This window comes from Lissotriton helveticus, chromosome 8 (genome assembly GCF_964261635.1).
Source record: "Lissotriton helveticus chromosome 8, aLisHel1.1, whole genome shotgun sequence".
NCBI lineage: Eukaryota > Metazoa > Chordata > Amphibia > Caudata > Salamandridae > Lissotriton > Lissotriton helveticus.
The window spans coordinates 104,979,189-104,995,122 of NC_136069.1; the positions used below are offsets into that span (position 1 = coordinate 104,979,189).

A 15,934-nucleotide genomic window follows, 5' to 3' on the forward strand; every position below is an offset into this window, starting at 1 on the left:
GTAAAGGGGTAGTAAGCGCTATATAAATACAATAACAATAAGATGAGGAGATGAAACGGAGATACTGCCCACTGACAGCTTCTGAGAGATAACCTCCAAAGTACAGAAGGCATTCATTCCCCCTGAAGGAAGCACACGCCCGATCGAGCTATATTTTTAGTCGGGCTTCAGCCCCGCGTCAGAATAGCTCTGACAATCATTCATCTGTGATAAGAGAGTCCAGGCCCTATGAGCTGCACAAGGGCAGCTCCGCTTCCTGCAGGTGTGTGACGAGCCGCTGTCGACAGGAAACAGATATGAGAGGGAGCTCTTTGCAGCAGGCACGCTCTGAGCAGGCAGCTTAAGAGTATATGTGCCTGTGACTTTAAAAAAGAAATGAGATAGCAGCGTATTCCGGATGCCCCGGTTGAAGGGCACATTTGCATAGACTAATAATATATTGTACTTGAGTTGTGTGCATGTTGAGCACTTTTATTTAACAGACGTGTTGGAATACTGTATTCTGGTTTAAGGGCGCCATCACGTGGACACCTTTTATATTGCATGCATTCAACAGTAAATATGTGCGTTTAGAGGCAAATACGACACACACTGCATCATTTTTCGATTATGGACCTAAAGAAAACACCATCGAAACTTAGTGTATATAATTAATTAGGTATAATTAGAGCGTCTGGGTATTTTTTTCTACTTTCAGTAATATTTTCAGTAGGATGCCAATCAGATGTGCGGGGATGAGGTGTTAAGGCTTCTGCGAATGTTACTATCATGAAAGAGTCAACATTAATAACACAGGAACCTGTAGCCTGTAGAACAAAACTACTCCACCCCAACCTCATTTCGTCTTGCTGCCCAAACACGAGTACAAACCCACCATCCTAATAAAACAATGTTCTAAACAGCACTGGCGTCCTCAACACGTGATATATTCTCAAATGCACAGAATGCTGATAAATTGAGGGACCTTAAAATGGGTAATGTCAAACCCTGTTATTTACAGCGCTTACAAACAACAGGATTCTGGAACGAAGCATTGTTAAAAACATGACAAGCCATTACTGAAAACTATACCAGCGTAGAGTTCAAGGAATCTCAGGAGGGCATTTTAGAGGAAAACTGAAAGTAAAGAGGGACAGTTACTTTGGGGTGATCTTCAATGGATTTGAACATGTGCAGGTATTAAGGTTTGGAAGATATAGGGTTTGAGTTTGGTGGATGGATGCTCGATCTCAAAAGTGGTGGATATTGTGGTGGCGCAGTCTAGCGGTTGTACGTCACGCACCGACGTGACGTGCTGGCGGCCATGTTCAGGCTGACAGTGGCGCGAAAGCCTAAAGCTGAGAGGGAGCGGCTCGGCGCTCTTTAGGGAAAATCAGAGAATAAATACCTGTTAAACTAGCAACTGATGCAGCGTCTTTATTTGATGTAATAACCACATTACAATGGCGACGAGGACGGGATGCTAGACCCTATCCACCACGAGGAACAGTACAAACAGGAGTCACCGAGGGAAACACCACCCACACCGGTGAACAGAAGACACGCAGCAGTGAGCAGGACCACGGAGCCAGATGGTCAAGGAAACTGAGGGTCAGGAAGAGACCAGTCCAGAACCGACCACACAGGTACCAACCCTAAAGAGCGTGGCAGAGCCCAGGATCACCCGGAAGGGCAGAACAACCCAGCCAAAGGGGGTGGACATACCCCAGGAGCCCAAAGCAAAGCGCGCCAAACCACGCAACTACCCGCAAGACAGGGAGACCCGCGCTGGATCCCCGACTAAAGAGCGAGTGGGCGGAAGCAGGCAGTCCCCAGTCTCACGCAAGCAAGGAAGAGCAAGACAACACACCAGGCAGTCCCAGAAACCAAGGGAGCATGCACCCCACGATCAAAAGTGAGAAGATGAGTGCGCAGGCAGGATACGCGATGGCGCCAGTACAATTTCTACCCAGAACAGGCGAACCACTAATGAAGTGGGAGGACTGGAGAGAGTACATAGACAATTTCATAGGAGTCTTGGAAGACGAAAGTGAGGAGGAGTTCAATCCCAAGAGAAAAAAACGCATCCTATTGCTCAACTTAGGCCCGGAAGGTCTGAGAATCTATAAGAGCCTGGTGCCAAAGGAAAGAGGAAGCACTGATGATAACGTGTATGCCCACGCCATCGATGACCTGAATGAACACTATAGACCGGCGGTGTGTGTGCCGGTGGACAGATTTAATTTCCAGCAAAAGAAACAACGCCCAGGTGAGACGGTGGAGGAATATGTAGCAGCCCTGAAGAGACTGGCGTCCACGTGCAAGTACGACAACTGGGAAGAAGAGTTCATCAAAGATCAGGTGGTGATGCACACCACGAGCACAGCAGTACAGGACAAGCTGTGGGCCAGCGGGGACACCACACTGAAGGAAGTGATGGTGATCGTCAAAAGAGCAGAACTGGCACGCAGGTGTGCAGAAGCAACGAAGAAGGAAACGGTGCCCAGCGCCATGGTGAACAGAGTAGACGATGAGGAGCCCCGCAGGGACTACAAGTACAAGGGGTCGTCGGCGAAGGGACCCAACAGATGGCAAGGCAACCCAGGCCCCCCGGGAAAACAAGCGGGAAACAACAAGAAATCATGCTACAGGTGCGGGAGCTGGTCTCACGAGGCGCACGACAGGAAGTGCCCAGCATTCCGCGCCAAATGTATGTACTGCGGTATAGTGGGCCACTAAGAGAAGGTATGTCGGAGAAAGGCCTCGAAGAGCATGGTGAAATATGTCGGACAGGAAAGTGAAGAACAAGAAGAGGGCGCAGAGGAAGATGTCGTCACAGTCATCTATATCGAGGATCAGGTGCTAGGCGTGGATGGCCAAGTGCTGAGTGTGGACGGTAGGAGAACGACGAAACCCGTCCTGGAGATGTCGATAGGAGGAATACTGATAAGCGTGGTGGCCGACACGGGCTCGCCCTACACCATCATCCAGAGAGCGGTGTGGGAGGAGAGTTTTGCACCACACCTAGGCCCAGAACTGGAGAAGCTGGACATCCGGCCAGTCACATACAATGGGGACCGCATACCCATGGCTGGTTTCAGACCATTAAAATTCGAGTTTAGAGGCCGGTCCACTTTCTGCAAACTCTACATATCGGAGAGAGGACCCTCGGTCCTAGGATGGCTTGACCAAGGCGACCTGGGCATCAAGTTGGATCCAGGGGGAAAAGAACAAATACTACTTACAGAGCAGGAAAACTGGCCAGACCTGGACAAATGGAAGAGTGAGTACCCCAAGGTATTCGGAGGCACAGTTGGGAAGATGGAGAAATTCTCACACAAAATAATCCTGAAGGAAGATGCCGTACCGGTTGCTCACAAAGTGAGAAACGTGCCATTGGCAGTGAGAGACGCAGTACAAGTAGAACTACAGGATCTAGAAAAGAAAGGGATCATTGAACCCATCACGTGTGCGGAGTGGCTGGCGCCCCTGGTAGTAGTGATGAAGCCAAACGGGAAGGTCAGGCTGTGTGTCGACCTGCGCGAACTGAATAAGAACATTGTGGTGGAGAAGTTCCCCTTGCCCAGGATTGAGGAAATGCTGGCCAGCACCAGGGGAATCAAGTGGTACTCAACCATAGACTTGACCTCCGCCTACCACCAGATTGCACTGCACCCGGAAAGCCGCAAACTAACATCGTTCATCACCCCATTTGGGTACTATCAGTTCCGCCGCATGCCGTTCGGGCTGGCCTCAGCGGCTGCGGTGTTCCAAAAGCTGATGCACCAATTGTTCAAAGACACGGATGGAGTCCAATACTTCCAGGACGACATCCTGGTAATGGGGCGAGACAGACCTGATCATGATGGGAAACTCAGCAAGGTACTGAAGATCCTCGAGGGCAAGGGCCTCACAGCCGAATGGACCAAGTGCCGGATAGGTATGGAATCCGTGACCTATTTAGGACACGAAATAGGAGTGCGAGGGGTGACCCCGAAAGCAGACAACGTGAGAGCCATTTGTGAAGCGCCACCGCCCTCCAACAAAGAAGAAGTCCGATCATTCATTGGAATGGCGGAATATTATAGCAAGTTTGTGCAGCACTTCGCCTCCAAGACCCATCACATGAGGCAGCTGACGAGAGACAACACAGAATTCTGCTGGACGGAGGAAGCGCAAGGTGAATTTGAAGTCATCAAGAAAGAGGTGGCAGGAGCAGTGCCACTCCAAGGATATGACCCCCAAGGGAAGACAGTGCTTACCACCGATGCCAGCGACAAGGGGCTGGGCGCCGTCCTAATGCAAGACCGAGGCCAAGGAAGGATGGAGACGCTCAGCTTCGCATCCCGCACACTGAGCGAAACTGAAAAAAAGTACAGTGTAATCGAGAAGGAAATGCTGGCAGTCGTGTGGGCCATGACCAGATTCAGGCAGTTCTTAGGGGGCACACGGTTCCAATTGAAAACAGACCATAAACCACTACTGAAGGTGCTAACGTCCAGCGGACATGCAAATGCAACGCCTAGGATCTCCAAAATGACGCTAAAACTGCTAGAATTCAGATATGATGTAGAATACATCCCAGGCAGTAGGAACAGAGTGGCAGACTATCTGAGTAGAGCAGCGGCCATGGAACAGAGTGGGGAAGACCAAGCAGGAGCAGAAGAATTGGTAGCACTCACGGAAGACCAAGAAAAAGCAATAGGCAAGCAAGAGTGGATGGAAGCGTATGAAGAAGACCGGATCCTAGAAGAAGTGAAATCATATATCACAAAGGGATGGCCAGACAAAAGACAGAACCGTGGGGACCTCAACCCATACTTTGAAGTCAGAGAAGAGTTGTCGATGGACGACCTAGGAGTGTTCGTATACAGAGGGGAGAAGGTCATCCCCCCGGCAGGAATCATCCCCAAACTATTAGACATGCTCCATGAAGGACACTTGGAGATAGGGAAATTGAAGTTGAGGGCCAAACAAAACTACTGGTGGCCAGGGATGGATGTAAGGGCCGAGAGGCATGTCAGGAACTGCCCACAGTGCCAAGGGGCGGATAAGACACTCAAACCACTACGCCCAGCTCTCGGAAAATTCGACCCCCCAAGAAGTCCATGGGAGGAGTTGTCAGTGGATATCCTGGGGCCGATCCTAGACACACACGGAGTCCAAAAGTACGTATGTGTCCTCATGGATAGGTACTCTAATTGGCCGGAGTTGAAAATAGATGAGGCGATGGATGCAGAGACCATCATAAAGTTCCTGGCTGACACTTTTGTGAGGGAAGGTATCCCAAAGTCCATCCTAAGTGACAATGGCCCCCAATTTAGATCAGAGAAATGGAGCAACTTCATGCAGAGGAATGGCATACTGGCCAAGCACACGTCAATATACCACCCCGCGAGAAACGGACTTGTGGAGCGATTTAACAGAGTGGTGATGGGGTCCGTCCAAGCAGCTATCTCCAACAACAAGGATTGGGAAAAGGAGATATGGCACATGGTATGGGCGTACAGGATCACCCCTACAGGGACAGGGTACAGCCCCTTCCAAATATTAAGGGGCCGCGAACCATTCACCCGGGACAATCGAGTATGGAAGGAAAAGACTATAATGAGCGAATGGTCCCCTGCAGTGCTGCGAGCCAACTTGGAAAAGGCGCAAGCCATTTACTCGAGACACTACAACAACCGAAAAAATGTGAAAGAGACAGGTTTGGAAAAAGGGGAATGGGTGCGAGTAAAGTTGGCAACGCTACAAAAGAAAGGTGACAGTAAGTACAGCAAACCCATGCAGGTTAAGGAAGTGCTGGGCAGAGCAGCTCTGCTAAGTGACGGAAACGTGTGTTCACTCGACCGCATGGCAAGATGCAACAGAGTTCTACGATGGGACCAGGGCGGAGCAGACCTAGAAGACGCAGAGGAAGGAACTGCGGAGCAAGAACAATCAGAGATGGATCTGGATGTGAGAAGGGGAGAGCAGCAAGGAGAGAGGGCTGCTGACGGCAACCAAGGGTCTGCGAGTGAAGGTGACACGAGTAGACGAGAGGGAAGTGCGGCTGCACTAGGAAGTGGAAGGAGTGATGAAGGGATTCAGGAAGGAGAGGCCCCGTCTACCCCGGTGAAACTGACCCGGAGGGGGAGAGCGGTGGTCAAACCAGCCAGGTTCCGAAACTTTGACATGAACGGCGGACTGTGAGTTAACAGTTTCCTTGTTGGGGAAAAAAGGGGAGATATGTGGTGACGCAGTCTAGCGGTTGCACGTCACGCACCGACGTGACGTGCTGGCGGCCATGTTCAGGCTGCGCGCGCAGAACGCACGGACAGTGGTGCGAAAGCCTAAAGCTGAGAGGGAGCGGCTCTGCGCTCTTTAGGGAAAATCAGAGAATAAATACCTGTTAAACTAGCAAATGATGCAGCGTCTTTATTTGATGTAATAACCACATTACAGATATCCAGTTTGGTATACTAAAAGTGCATTCTAGCCTATGGCACCTATAATACGGTGGACAAGATGGCGCCACTCTGTGATGGAATATCCTGTCCACCAAAGTTTAACTAACTCTCATAGTTTCAGAGAATTCGGTAAATCTGCAGAGGTAATGTTAGGTGTGGGGGTGTATGATGATGAGCATGTGCGGTATAGGCATATGTGATGTGAGGAATTGCAGAGTATTTGTTCTGGGCGTGTTTATGTTTATGTTTAGGCAACTTACATAGCGCGCAAATGCCCTGGGGTGTCTTTACTCTGCACGATATTAACCGCTTATTCAAATATTTCTTCAAGGACCTGCGTATTGTGCAGCATGACATGCATGTGTTGTGTGAGTATCTGTGCTGTGTGAGAGATTAACAGATTATTAGAACATTGGAATGTTGAGCGCTTCATTGAGGACAATGAAGTGACGCTCGGTTTATCATGGCTCATATAAGCCTTCTGCTCTAACATTCCAATATTTGCCTTTTTGTTTCTCCCTTTTTAGCCCCTTTGCCGTGGGGCTATTCCCCCGCGGTGCGGGGGGAGGGGGCCGCCTGCGGCGTCGCTGTGCTTGTGACGAGCTTGGCTCATCACGCTGCACGGTGGTACTGTGCTCGTGACGAGCTCAGCACAGCAGGGGAATTATACCCGCGTGGGAGCGCCGCGGCGGTCATGACGAGCTCAGCTCGTCATGAGCACAGCGCCACTGTGCCTCATGACGAGCTGAGCCCGTCATGAGCATCCAAGGTGTTAATTCTGAATATTTTACCTGTAGTAGGTGGAATGTTCTAATAGCCTTATAGCTCTTCTACCTTGATAAATAAAGATTTTTGAAGGCTCTGTCTCTCGTTCTAGCCCCTCGCTTGCAGCTCAGACCTATAACTCTGTCTCAGGGCCTAATATAGCCCTTGGCAGCGGGCTATATTCAAATATTTCTGCACTGGCTTGTGTGGTGTGTATCACCTCACAGAGGCCCACATAACACATCCACATTGTGTGCAGGATTAACAGATTTGAGTAGTTCTGCAGGGGCGTGTCTGGTAAGTATCATGACGTGCATTTGTTGTGTGAGCATCTGTGCTGTGCATCCATATTTTATAGTATTTCTAAATATCTTCAGGCAGCACGAGTTTTGTGTATTACGATCGAAACATGTGCTGTGTGTGCACATTCTGTCCCTATGGCCATTTGCCATGTTTTCAAGTAGTTTACAGAAGTGCCAAGGGCTCTGATTACGTAAGAAACAAAGTGAAAGTGAAATTGAAAGCTTCATTCCTTCAATGCTCTCCCTTTGTCATCGTCAAATGAGCCAGCAATCCCATCTTGTCACACTTTCTCACTCCCTACTCACAAGTACATGATGCAAGGCTGCACTACTTAAACTTGAGCAACAGAGTTTTGCTTTTACACGTGCATAATCTAAATTGTTCTAGTTTTGTGAGTTGCATTTAGGGAGTACTGGTTGTACACGTAATGCAGAAAGACCTACTTGACACCTCTAAACTCGTCTCCCAAACAGAATTATTGTGAAAATATCACTATGCACTGCATAGGTAAATTACTGTACTTGTTGCAAGGAACCAGCATGTTGGCATGTATAGCGATTTCAGAATGTAATAACGAAGTCCGTAATGTACTTGAAACACCAGCAATGTGGTAGTAATACATTGCTTTTCCTGATGATGTAATTATTATATACTGTCTGCACACAAAACATTCTGGAGTATGATGTAAATAGGAGTACATTTGTTGAAGTTGATAATTTTAAAAAAGTGAGTAGTTTAAGTGATTTATAGTTTTGAGCAAACATAAGAGTGAGATTTTGACATTGTAAAAAGAAAAATAAATTAAAATGAAAACACTGATGATAGAAAAGCAGAGAAACACGTGAATTATGCTTAGAGTGCATTGCTGCAGTAACCTGTAAGTAAAAAGAGGATGCATGACCTTTATCTGGGATGTAGAACATGGGGTAGAAAACTGGTGCAGGGTAGCAATTTAATGGCAACTAGTCATAGCGATTGCTAGTCCAGTTTTTAATCCTATGCAAGGCAGCGGAGTGCCACACAAGTTCGAAGGCAGAGATACAATGGGAGAGTGAATCCAGGCAGGGATGCTGGGTTCTCAGAAAGTGGGCTACTTTCTGTGTTGCAATGGTAGGGGCTTTCCTGATGGATCTTGGGATGTTTATCCAAACCATGGCTGCTTGTTTATTTATTGCCTGAACTTCTTCATCTCCAGCTTGAAGATGTTCTTGCTATGGGTGTGCTGAGAACCACCAGAGATGGAGAGCGTGTTAGCCAGATAGGGGGTGGTACTGGTCATGATGTTTTGCAGATACGTCTGACTTTGTAGGCTGGCAAGGAGAACCAGTGGCCTTCCTACAGGGTGGGGGTGATGTGGTCATATTTCTTGTGGCTCTTGATGAGGCATGCTGCAGCGTGTGGAAATCTCCTTGAGTGGGGCAGGTGTAGAGTCGGGGAGACTGCAGAGCAGGGCATTTCCACCTCCAAGGCCGGCAAGTACAGTACCTTGAACCTCAGTTCTGAATTAGCTTTCTTGGTGGACTGATTTCTATTTCTTTAGATGGGAGAGTTGGTACCAAGTAATCTTAACTTTCTTTTAATGTGCTGTTTGAATGCAATGTTGGTTTACAGGGTAAGTTAGGGTGACTTGGCATTGGCCAAAAGTTAGGATTTGAGCCTATCCAGTGCTTTGTCATAGAGCCAGGCTAAGACTAGTTGTTCCTTGTTATTGGTGAATGTAAGTAATTCGGTTCTGTAGTGTCTAATTTCAGGTGGGTGCTGGACATCCAGGTCTGCATAAGGTGGAGGCAGAGTCTGAGGTGTTGAATGTTTAGATTGATGGATACTTTTGTTCTGTGTTGTCTTATATGATCATATTGATATATTGTGATGCTGTTGTAAGCAGAGTCTCAAGGGGTTCCATACAGAGGGTCAAGATGGACCCTTGTGGACTCTGCACGGGATCGGGAGCACCTGGGACCTGGAGCGTATGTGCCTGAACTAGTAGCGTTGGCCGTAGGATCAGCCGGAGCACCAGTGGAGAATGACAAAAGTGATTACTATACAAGGCTTCATGGGGCTGATGAACCTGAGATCCTCTGCAGTGTGAAGTAAAGGTTAATGTTTAGGTCTCGCCTTGTGTTGCAGCGCATGCGCTGCTCGCTTTCTGAGGCATGCTGTATTAGGGTATTTTTTAAAAGTGGTGTGGAAGCCCCCCCCCATATTTTTCATTGGCTGGTGTCATCGTCCATGGTAAATTCTGGCTTCCAATTTATTATGAGGCTTCTTGGTCCCTCCTTGTTACCGCCCTGTCTCCTTTTGGGATCGCCCATCAGGACTGGATCGTTTAGTTGCGACGTTATACTGTCTCCTTCAATTAGTTGGTAAGCACTTTGTTTTTTTCATTCGGTCGCAATGCAAATATAAACAAGCGGCGACAGCTTTTTTTTAATGGCAGCCGCGTGTTTATTTTTCCATCGCGCTTTAACTTAACGTGAAAGCGCGATGCAAACAATGTTAATTTCCAACAATGCTTTCATGCACATTGAGAGTGCATATAACCCTGCTTCTGCTCTGGAGTCTGTGCGCCCGACCCGTGGGATAAGGGCTCCGATGTAAAGTGAACGGTGTCTGCCCATGCGTGGCCTTCGCTGATCCACCATCGCGGTGCGCAGCCTATGGGGCTACCTCCACAGTGTACATGGCCTGTCGCAGTCTCCGATTTCCATGCTGCGAGTGGGGACTCACCTGTACACGCGCTTGGTTCGCGACTTCTTCCATTCGGAACCTCTGTCGGGGTTGCTTGGTTCGTGGCCTCTGTCCGATCCGGGTTGTTTGATGTGCGACCTCTGGCCGATCCTATGGCCCTCGTTTCAGGCAGCTCTGCGCTTGTCCATGTTTGGTGCCTGTGGTCTTAGGCCAGGTGACCGGGTTCTAAACTTGCCTGGACCTTGGATCAGTGGCCTTCACAAATCTTTTACTGATTCCTATTTCAAAGGCTACATAATTTTCAAAGAGCACAAAAGTAAAACAATTGGCCTAAACTTTATGTTGTGTTAGTTACATGGCGTTTAAAATTGCAGTGTCTGGCAGCACATCCTGTCCCCGGCTACAGCTTGTATATTTTTGTGGAACCCTCCATCTCCCACCGCACCGTTGATTGTTATTTAAATAGAAAACTGTTATTACTTGCTGAAGTTACCACAAGTTAGACCTAAGTTTTGGTCAACTTTCCTACGTCTCTAAATTTAATATCAGGATGAAGGGAAACAAGGGGCACCGACCCAAACCTATGTATGTTTCACCTGATGTCACGGCTCCGGTATACACAAACAGCTGAGTTCTTTTCCACATAATTACGGGCCATTTTTGATTTTTAGCTTTTCCGCGTTTACTAGAGTCAGGAATGTATTTCGGATAACGCAACATGTACCAAGTTATTTAACAATGTTAAGTGTGTATCTTGTCCTTTATACATGCGTGTTTGAGTGTTTCCATGTTTGTGTGACAATTTGTGTTTGTATATGTGACTGTGTGCATGCATGTGTGCATGTTTGCTTGTGTGTATTTTTGTGTGTATGTAAAGTCACATTTGCTTTGTGACTGTACATCATTGTATGTGCATCTGTGTATATACAAATTGTTGTATGTATGCAAATGACTGTTTATTTGTGTGTTTATGCGGATGTGTGTTTTTTGTGTGGGAATGTGTGTGTCAGTGTGCATTTGTATGATTACATGTGCACGTTTTTGCATGTGGGTGACGTTTACAACGCACACTCTGGGAATGTTTTCATTTTTCTAGTGATGGCCTCCCTGACTGCACCAGATGGACACTGTCTGTGAGATTACGTCATTTCTTCTAACATTTATCATTGCGTGCGGACAGCACCGTACCCAGTACCTAAAATTCACATGAGTACTATCACACCGGGCAGCTGTTTTCCATAATTCACAATAATTATACCAATTCAGCGACTTGCATATTAAACAAACATTTGCAATGCAAAAGGTCTCACATTTACGCAAGTTTGAGCTATTGACATTGCAAATAACTATGCCTTTTATTTTTGTTTTTGTTTTTAAAACATAAATAAAAGGCATTGTCATTTACAATGCCAATAGCTTAAACTTGCATAAATGCGAGGCCTATTGCATTGCAAATGCTTGTTATCCACGGTCAGTAGGATATTTTCAATGGTTTGTAAGGATCCCCTGCTGCAGGGTGATCTAGAGCTGGATTAGTAGTCATGAAGGAGATGGTTTGCGATCCTTGAGTTGTGCATATGATCTTGCCAATGAAGTGTAGGTGAGTGATGGGCCAGTAGTAGATGAGGTAATCTGGGTCTAGTAACCCCTCCGTTACTGCGTGCAACACGTTGTGTGCTTCCAGCATCTGTAGTTAAACAAATCGAGCAAAAACGCAAGTATCGCTGTAGATGTTTTTAGATTTTGTTAGTTGTATTTGGTAGGTGGTAATAGTATTTATTAATCACTGTTCATAAACATGCAATAACCTTAGGTCTTCAATTTATATGTAGGTGTATTCAGGTCAAAGGTCATGTGTGGTAACTTCTGTTATGTCTTCATGGTCAAAAGACACGTAATGTCACTTCTACGACCTCCATGATTGTGGCCAATGATGATGAATTGAAGACTACTGTTGATTGTGCTGATGGAGAAAGCTATTGCCACAAATCAGGAGCATGACATTATTTTCTAGTTTCCTAAAGGATTGGGGGTCGAATAATTTTCAAGTTTTGAACATTCAAATTTGTGGAAAATCAGACAACTTTGCACTCCATGCAGTTTTGAAAGTGTGTAGAGTTTAACATGAGATGAATAACACAAAAATGTAGCAGTTGTTTCAAAATAAATTTCTCACAGAACATTTTGGCAAGAGGATTCCCACCCTAAAAGTAAGTTTTTTGTTCTGTTCTCTTACAAAATGCTTTTATCAGAGAGTTCCACCTGCTATTCATCACAATTCTTGAAATCACAAAGAAGTTAAAAAAAAACTTCATGATGTTCCAGATTACAATCTAGGACTCATCACAAACCATGTATAGAGGCCCATTGTGTGTATACTTTATGCCCCTCCTTGGTGTCAGTGAATGTTCATTACAAAATTCAAGAACATGCCCACCTTGAACGAATAACTGTTACCAGCTTCTCTTTTGTTGCAGGGAAACTTGATGTTTCCACCTCCAGGACGAGCACCAAAGAGCCCAGGATATAGGGTCATGCCGTCCCCCTTTAACAGCCCCCCGTTGACACCCGACAGCCCCAATCGACGCTCTCAAAGCAGTGACTCTGATGCAGTTCCCGTTGGCTTTGAGCAGCCGCCGGAAGGGGCTGCTCTACGAGGCTACATTAAGGTAGGTCATTTTGCACTGTCTGTTTCCATGATAGAGTCTATTCTTTGCAGAAAGATGTTATTTTATATTATGTTCAATTGTCATTGAATGTATACTTCACCTCCAAAAGGGTGAATTGGTACTGAAGGAGAACTGCATAGTGAGGGAAGGCACTGGAAGCCTGAGTCTTGTATGTGGTATTTTGTAGGATCTGCTTCTTATGGTTACCCCCACTTTTTGCTTCATGTGACACTATTTTTGACTAGTCTGACTGGAATCCTGCTAATCAAGACCCCAGTCTATCTGCTTTCTCCCTAAACTGTTTTGTCACGTACCTAGGTACACTCCAGATTGGATACTGGGGTACCCTTGTCAGTCCCTAGTATCTGGTACCCATGTACCCAGGACATAGGTACCCCAGAGGCCTCCCATGGGCTGTAGCACATATTATGCCACCCATGAGAGGTCAGGCAAAATGGAACTACAGGCCTGCCATTGCAGCCTGTGCAAGATGGTGCATGCACCTCTTACTTTAGATATAGGTTTACTATATCCAAGGGTCACTGCACTTAAAACCTATAAGTCCCCCTTATAGCAGGCCTTAACAATCCTGAAGGCAGGGTGCTTGTTTCTAATGAGAGGGTGCCACTGCATGAGCAGAACACCCCTGCAGCCTATGGAGTCTGTTCTCCCGGGTTGTCAGTGTATCAGCCATTTACGACATATAGAGTGGCATTATGTGACTGCAGCTGAAAACATTGTGGAATCATACCCCCACACCGGTAACCAGTGTGCGAGGTATGATTCCACCCCTCAGAAGTGAGCTTCGTTGGGTCCCTGGTGTTCCCGGTACCAGCCTTCTAGTCCTGGGCAGTACAAAATAGTTGCTGCTGGCCAGAGACACATTTCTGCCCTCCTGCTGCTGAGCCAAGCTCAAGCAGAGAAAGGTGGAACAATGGGCATTCTGTCACAGGGAGGTGTGACCACCTCCCAGACAGGATTTAGTGTATTAGAGCTGGGTGGGTGCGCTTGCCAGTGACCGAAAGTCTGCATGGGGGCACATTTGGTGTCCCTGTGCATAGTCCAGTTGAAACCGGTCCTAGGAGCCGTTGGCTTCTGCTCTGGCACAAAATTGGACAAAGGACATTGGAGCATCCTTCCCATTGTCCAGACCCTCCCCTGGGAGGGTTCCCTGAATCTGTCCAACCCTCTCCCATAGGTATAAAAGAGCTGTAGGACCTGGCTGTAGGACCCTAGATTTGACATGGACAAGATTCTGAACCAGAAACCACTGAACTTCGACCGTCTGGACACTCTGTACTTCGCTGTACGTTGTTTGGCCAGACTTTGTCTCCCACTCAGTCTGAAGCATCGTCTGTGCCCGTGCACCATACAGGCTCCCTGCAGGACCTGTGGAGCATCAAGGACAACTGAAGATATCTCCCTTGGAGTGAAGGAGTCACTCTCCTGCAACCGCAGACACCTCTTCTCAACTGACTGGTCTGCTGCTCCTGAGCTCCTACGAGTTAGGTTTCCAAGTCCCTCGAGGTCCGAGCTGACCAAGTCTGAATCAGAACCCCTTGTGGGGCTGCAATACCTGTACCCCTGTGCAGTGCGTACTTTTGCAAGTGCATATGCTTGTTGGTGCTGTTGCCAAACAAGTGCATTGTGCTATTGATAGCCACAACTTCTGGCATTGTTTCGTAGCAAGATCTTCACCCTCCTCGCACTGAGTGCTCCATGGGTTGTTGTTTGGTAAACTTGCTCGAGGTCCTCTCGTGACTCCTTTGCCTCCGGCCTGTGGGTCTTCTTGAGGGTCAACACTGCTTTCCTTGGACTTCCCTGGTTGCTCCAGGCTTGCCCTGACTCCCTTTGCTTTGGTGAGTCCCCTGGACTTTGCTGGTCCGAACCGTTACCTTCTTCGACCTTCTGTGTTGGTTGCTGTTGCCAAGGCTTTATGGTGCTCCCGCCAAACACCGACCCCTCAGCACTCAACATCCTTTGTGGGACAGCTGGTATCTGGCTCCTGGTCATCCTAGACATCACCTGGTCTGTGTGGCTGCAGGGTCAAGAACCCCCTCAAAGTACTCGACATCGGTGGGCATTTGTCTACCAAGCCCCTGTTCACTCTTAAGTGACCCAAACTCTGTCCCTTCTGCTTACAGGTACTCTTCTACAGGAATCCACCTTTGGATTCCATCTGACACTTTTCTCCTTCCCAGCGGTTGCTCTTCTTCAAAGTCCTCCATATAGATCGATGGCGATTTCCGATGCCACTTCAGACCTATGCACCCGGCTCCCCTGGGATAGGTAACTGTGGTACTACGGTATCTACAGGTGGGGTGGTCATTCAACCCCCTAACTTCCGCATGGTTTCTTTGAAGTCCATCGGGAAGGGTCCTTAAACTTTAAAACTTCAACCACAACTTCCCCATAGAATTGTAGAGAGCACGCAGTCGTGTTCCCACACTGCACTGTCCTCCGTGGGGTCCCTACTTACTCACCTCAATCAATCAATCAATCAATCAATACACTTGTAAGGGGCACTACATACCCGTGAGGGTCTCAAGGCGCTGGGGGGGAGGGAGGGCGCTGCTACTGATTGAAGAGCCAGGTCTTGAGGAGTCTTCTGAAGGCCAGTTGGTCTTGGGTCTGCTGTTGGTTGGTGGGGAGGGTGTTCCAGGTCTTGGCGGCGAGGTGGGAGAAAGATCTGCCGCCGGCGGTTGTTCTTCGGATGCGGGGGACTGTGGTGAGGCCGGTGGAGCAGAGCTGGCGTGTGGGGGTGTAGAAACTGAGTCGTCTGTTGAGGTATGCTGGGCCGGTGTTGTGAAGAGCTTTGTGTGCGTGGATGAGGAGCTTGAAGGTTATCCTCTTGTTGATGGGGAGCCAGTGCAGGTCTCTCGGGTGGGGTGAAATGTGGCTGTGGCGGGAAATGTCGAGGATCAGACGTGCCGAGGCATTGCAGTCGTCTCAGGAGCATGGCCGACTTTCCTGCGTAGAGGGCGTATCGGTAGTCCAGCCTGCTGGTGACGAGGGCCTGGGTTACTGTTTTTATCGTTTCGGTGGGGATCCACTTGAAGATCCTGCGGAGCATTCGGAGGG

At 47.9% G+C, this 15,934-nt stretch overlaps 1 protein-coding gene across 2 annotated transcripts in view; it reads left to right on the top strand.

Annotated features, from left to right (window-relative positions):
• RCSD1 (RCSD domain containing 1) overlaps positions 1-15,934 on the top strand; it is a 214,117-nt gene that overhangs the window by 169,027 nt on the left and 29,156 nt on the right. For both annotated transcript variants that reach the window (XM_078656703.1, XM_078656702.1), the window contains exon 5: positions 12,662-12,853. In XM_078656703.1, coding sequence (XP_078512829.1) covers positions 12,662-12,853 — 192 coding nt within the window. The remainder of the gene's footprint in view (positions 1-12,661; positions 12,854-15,934) is intronic.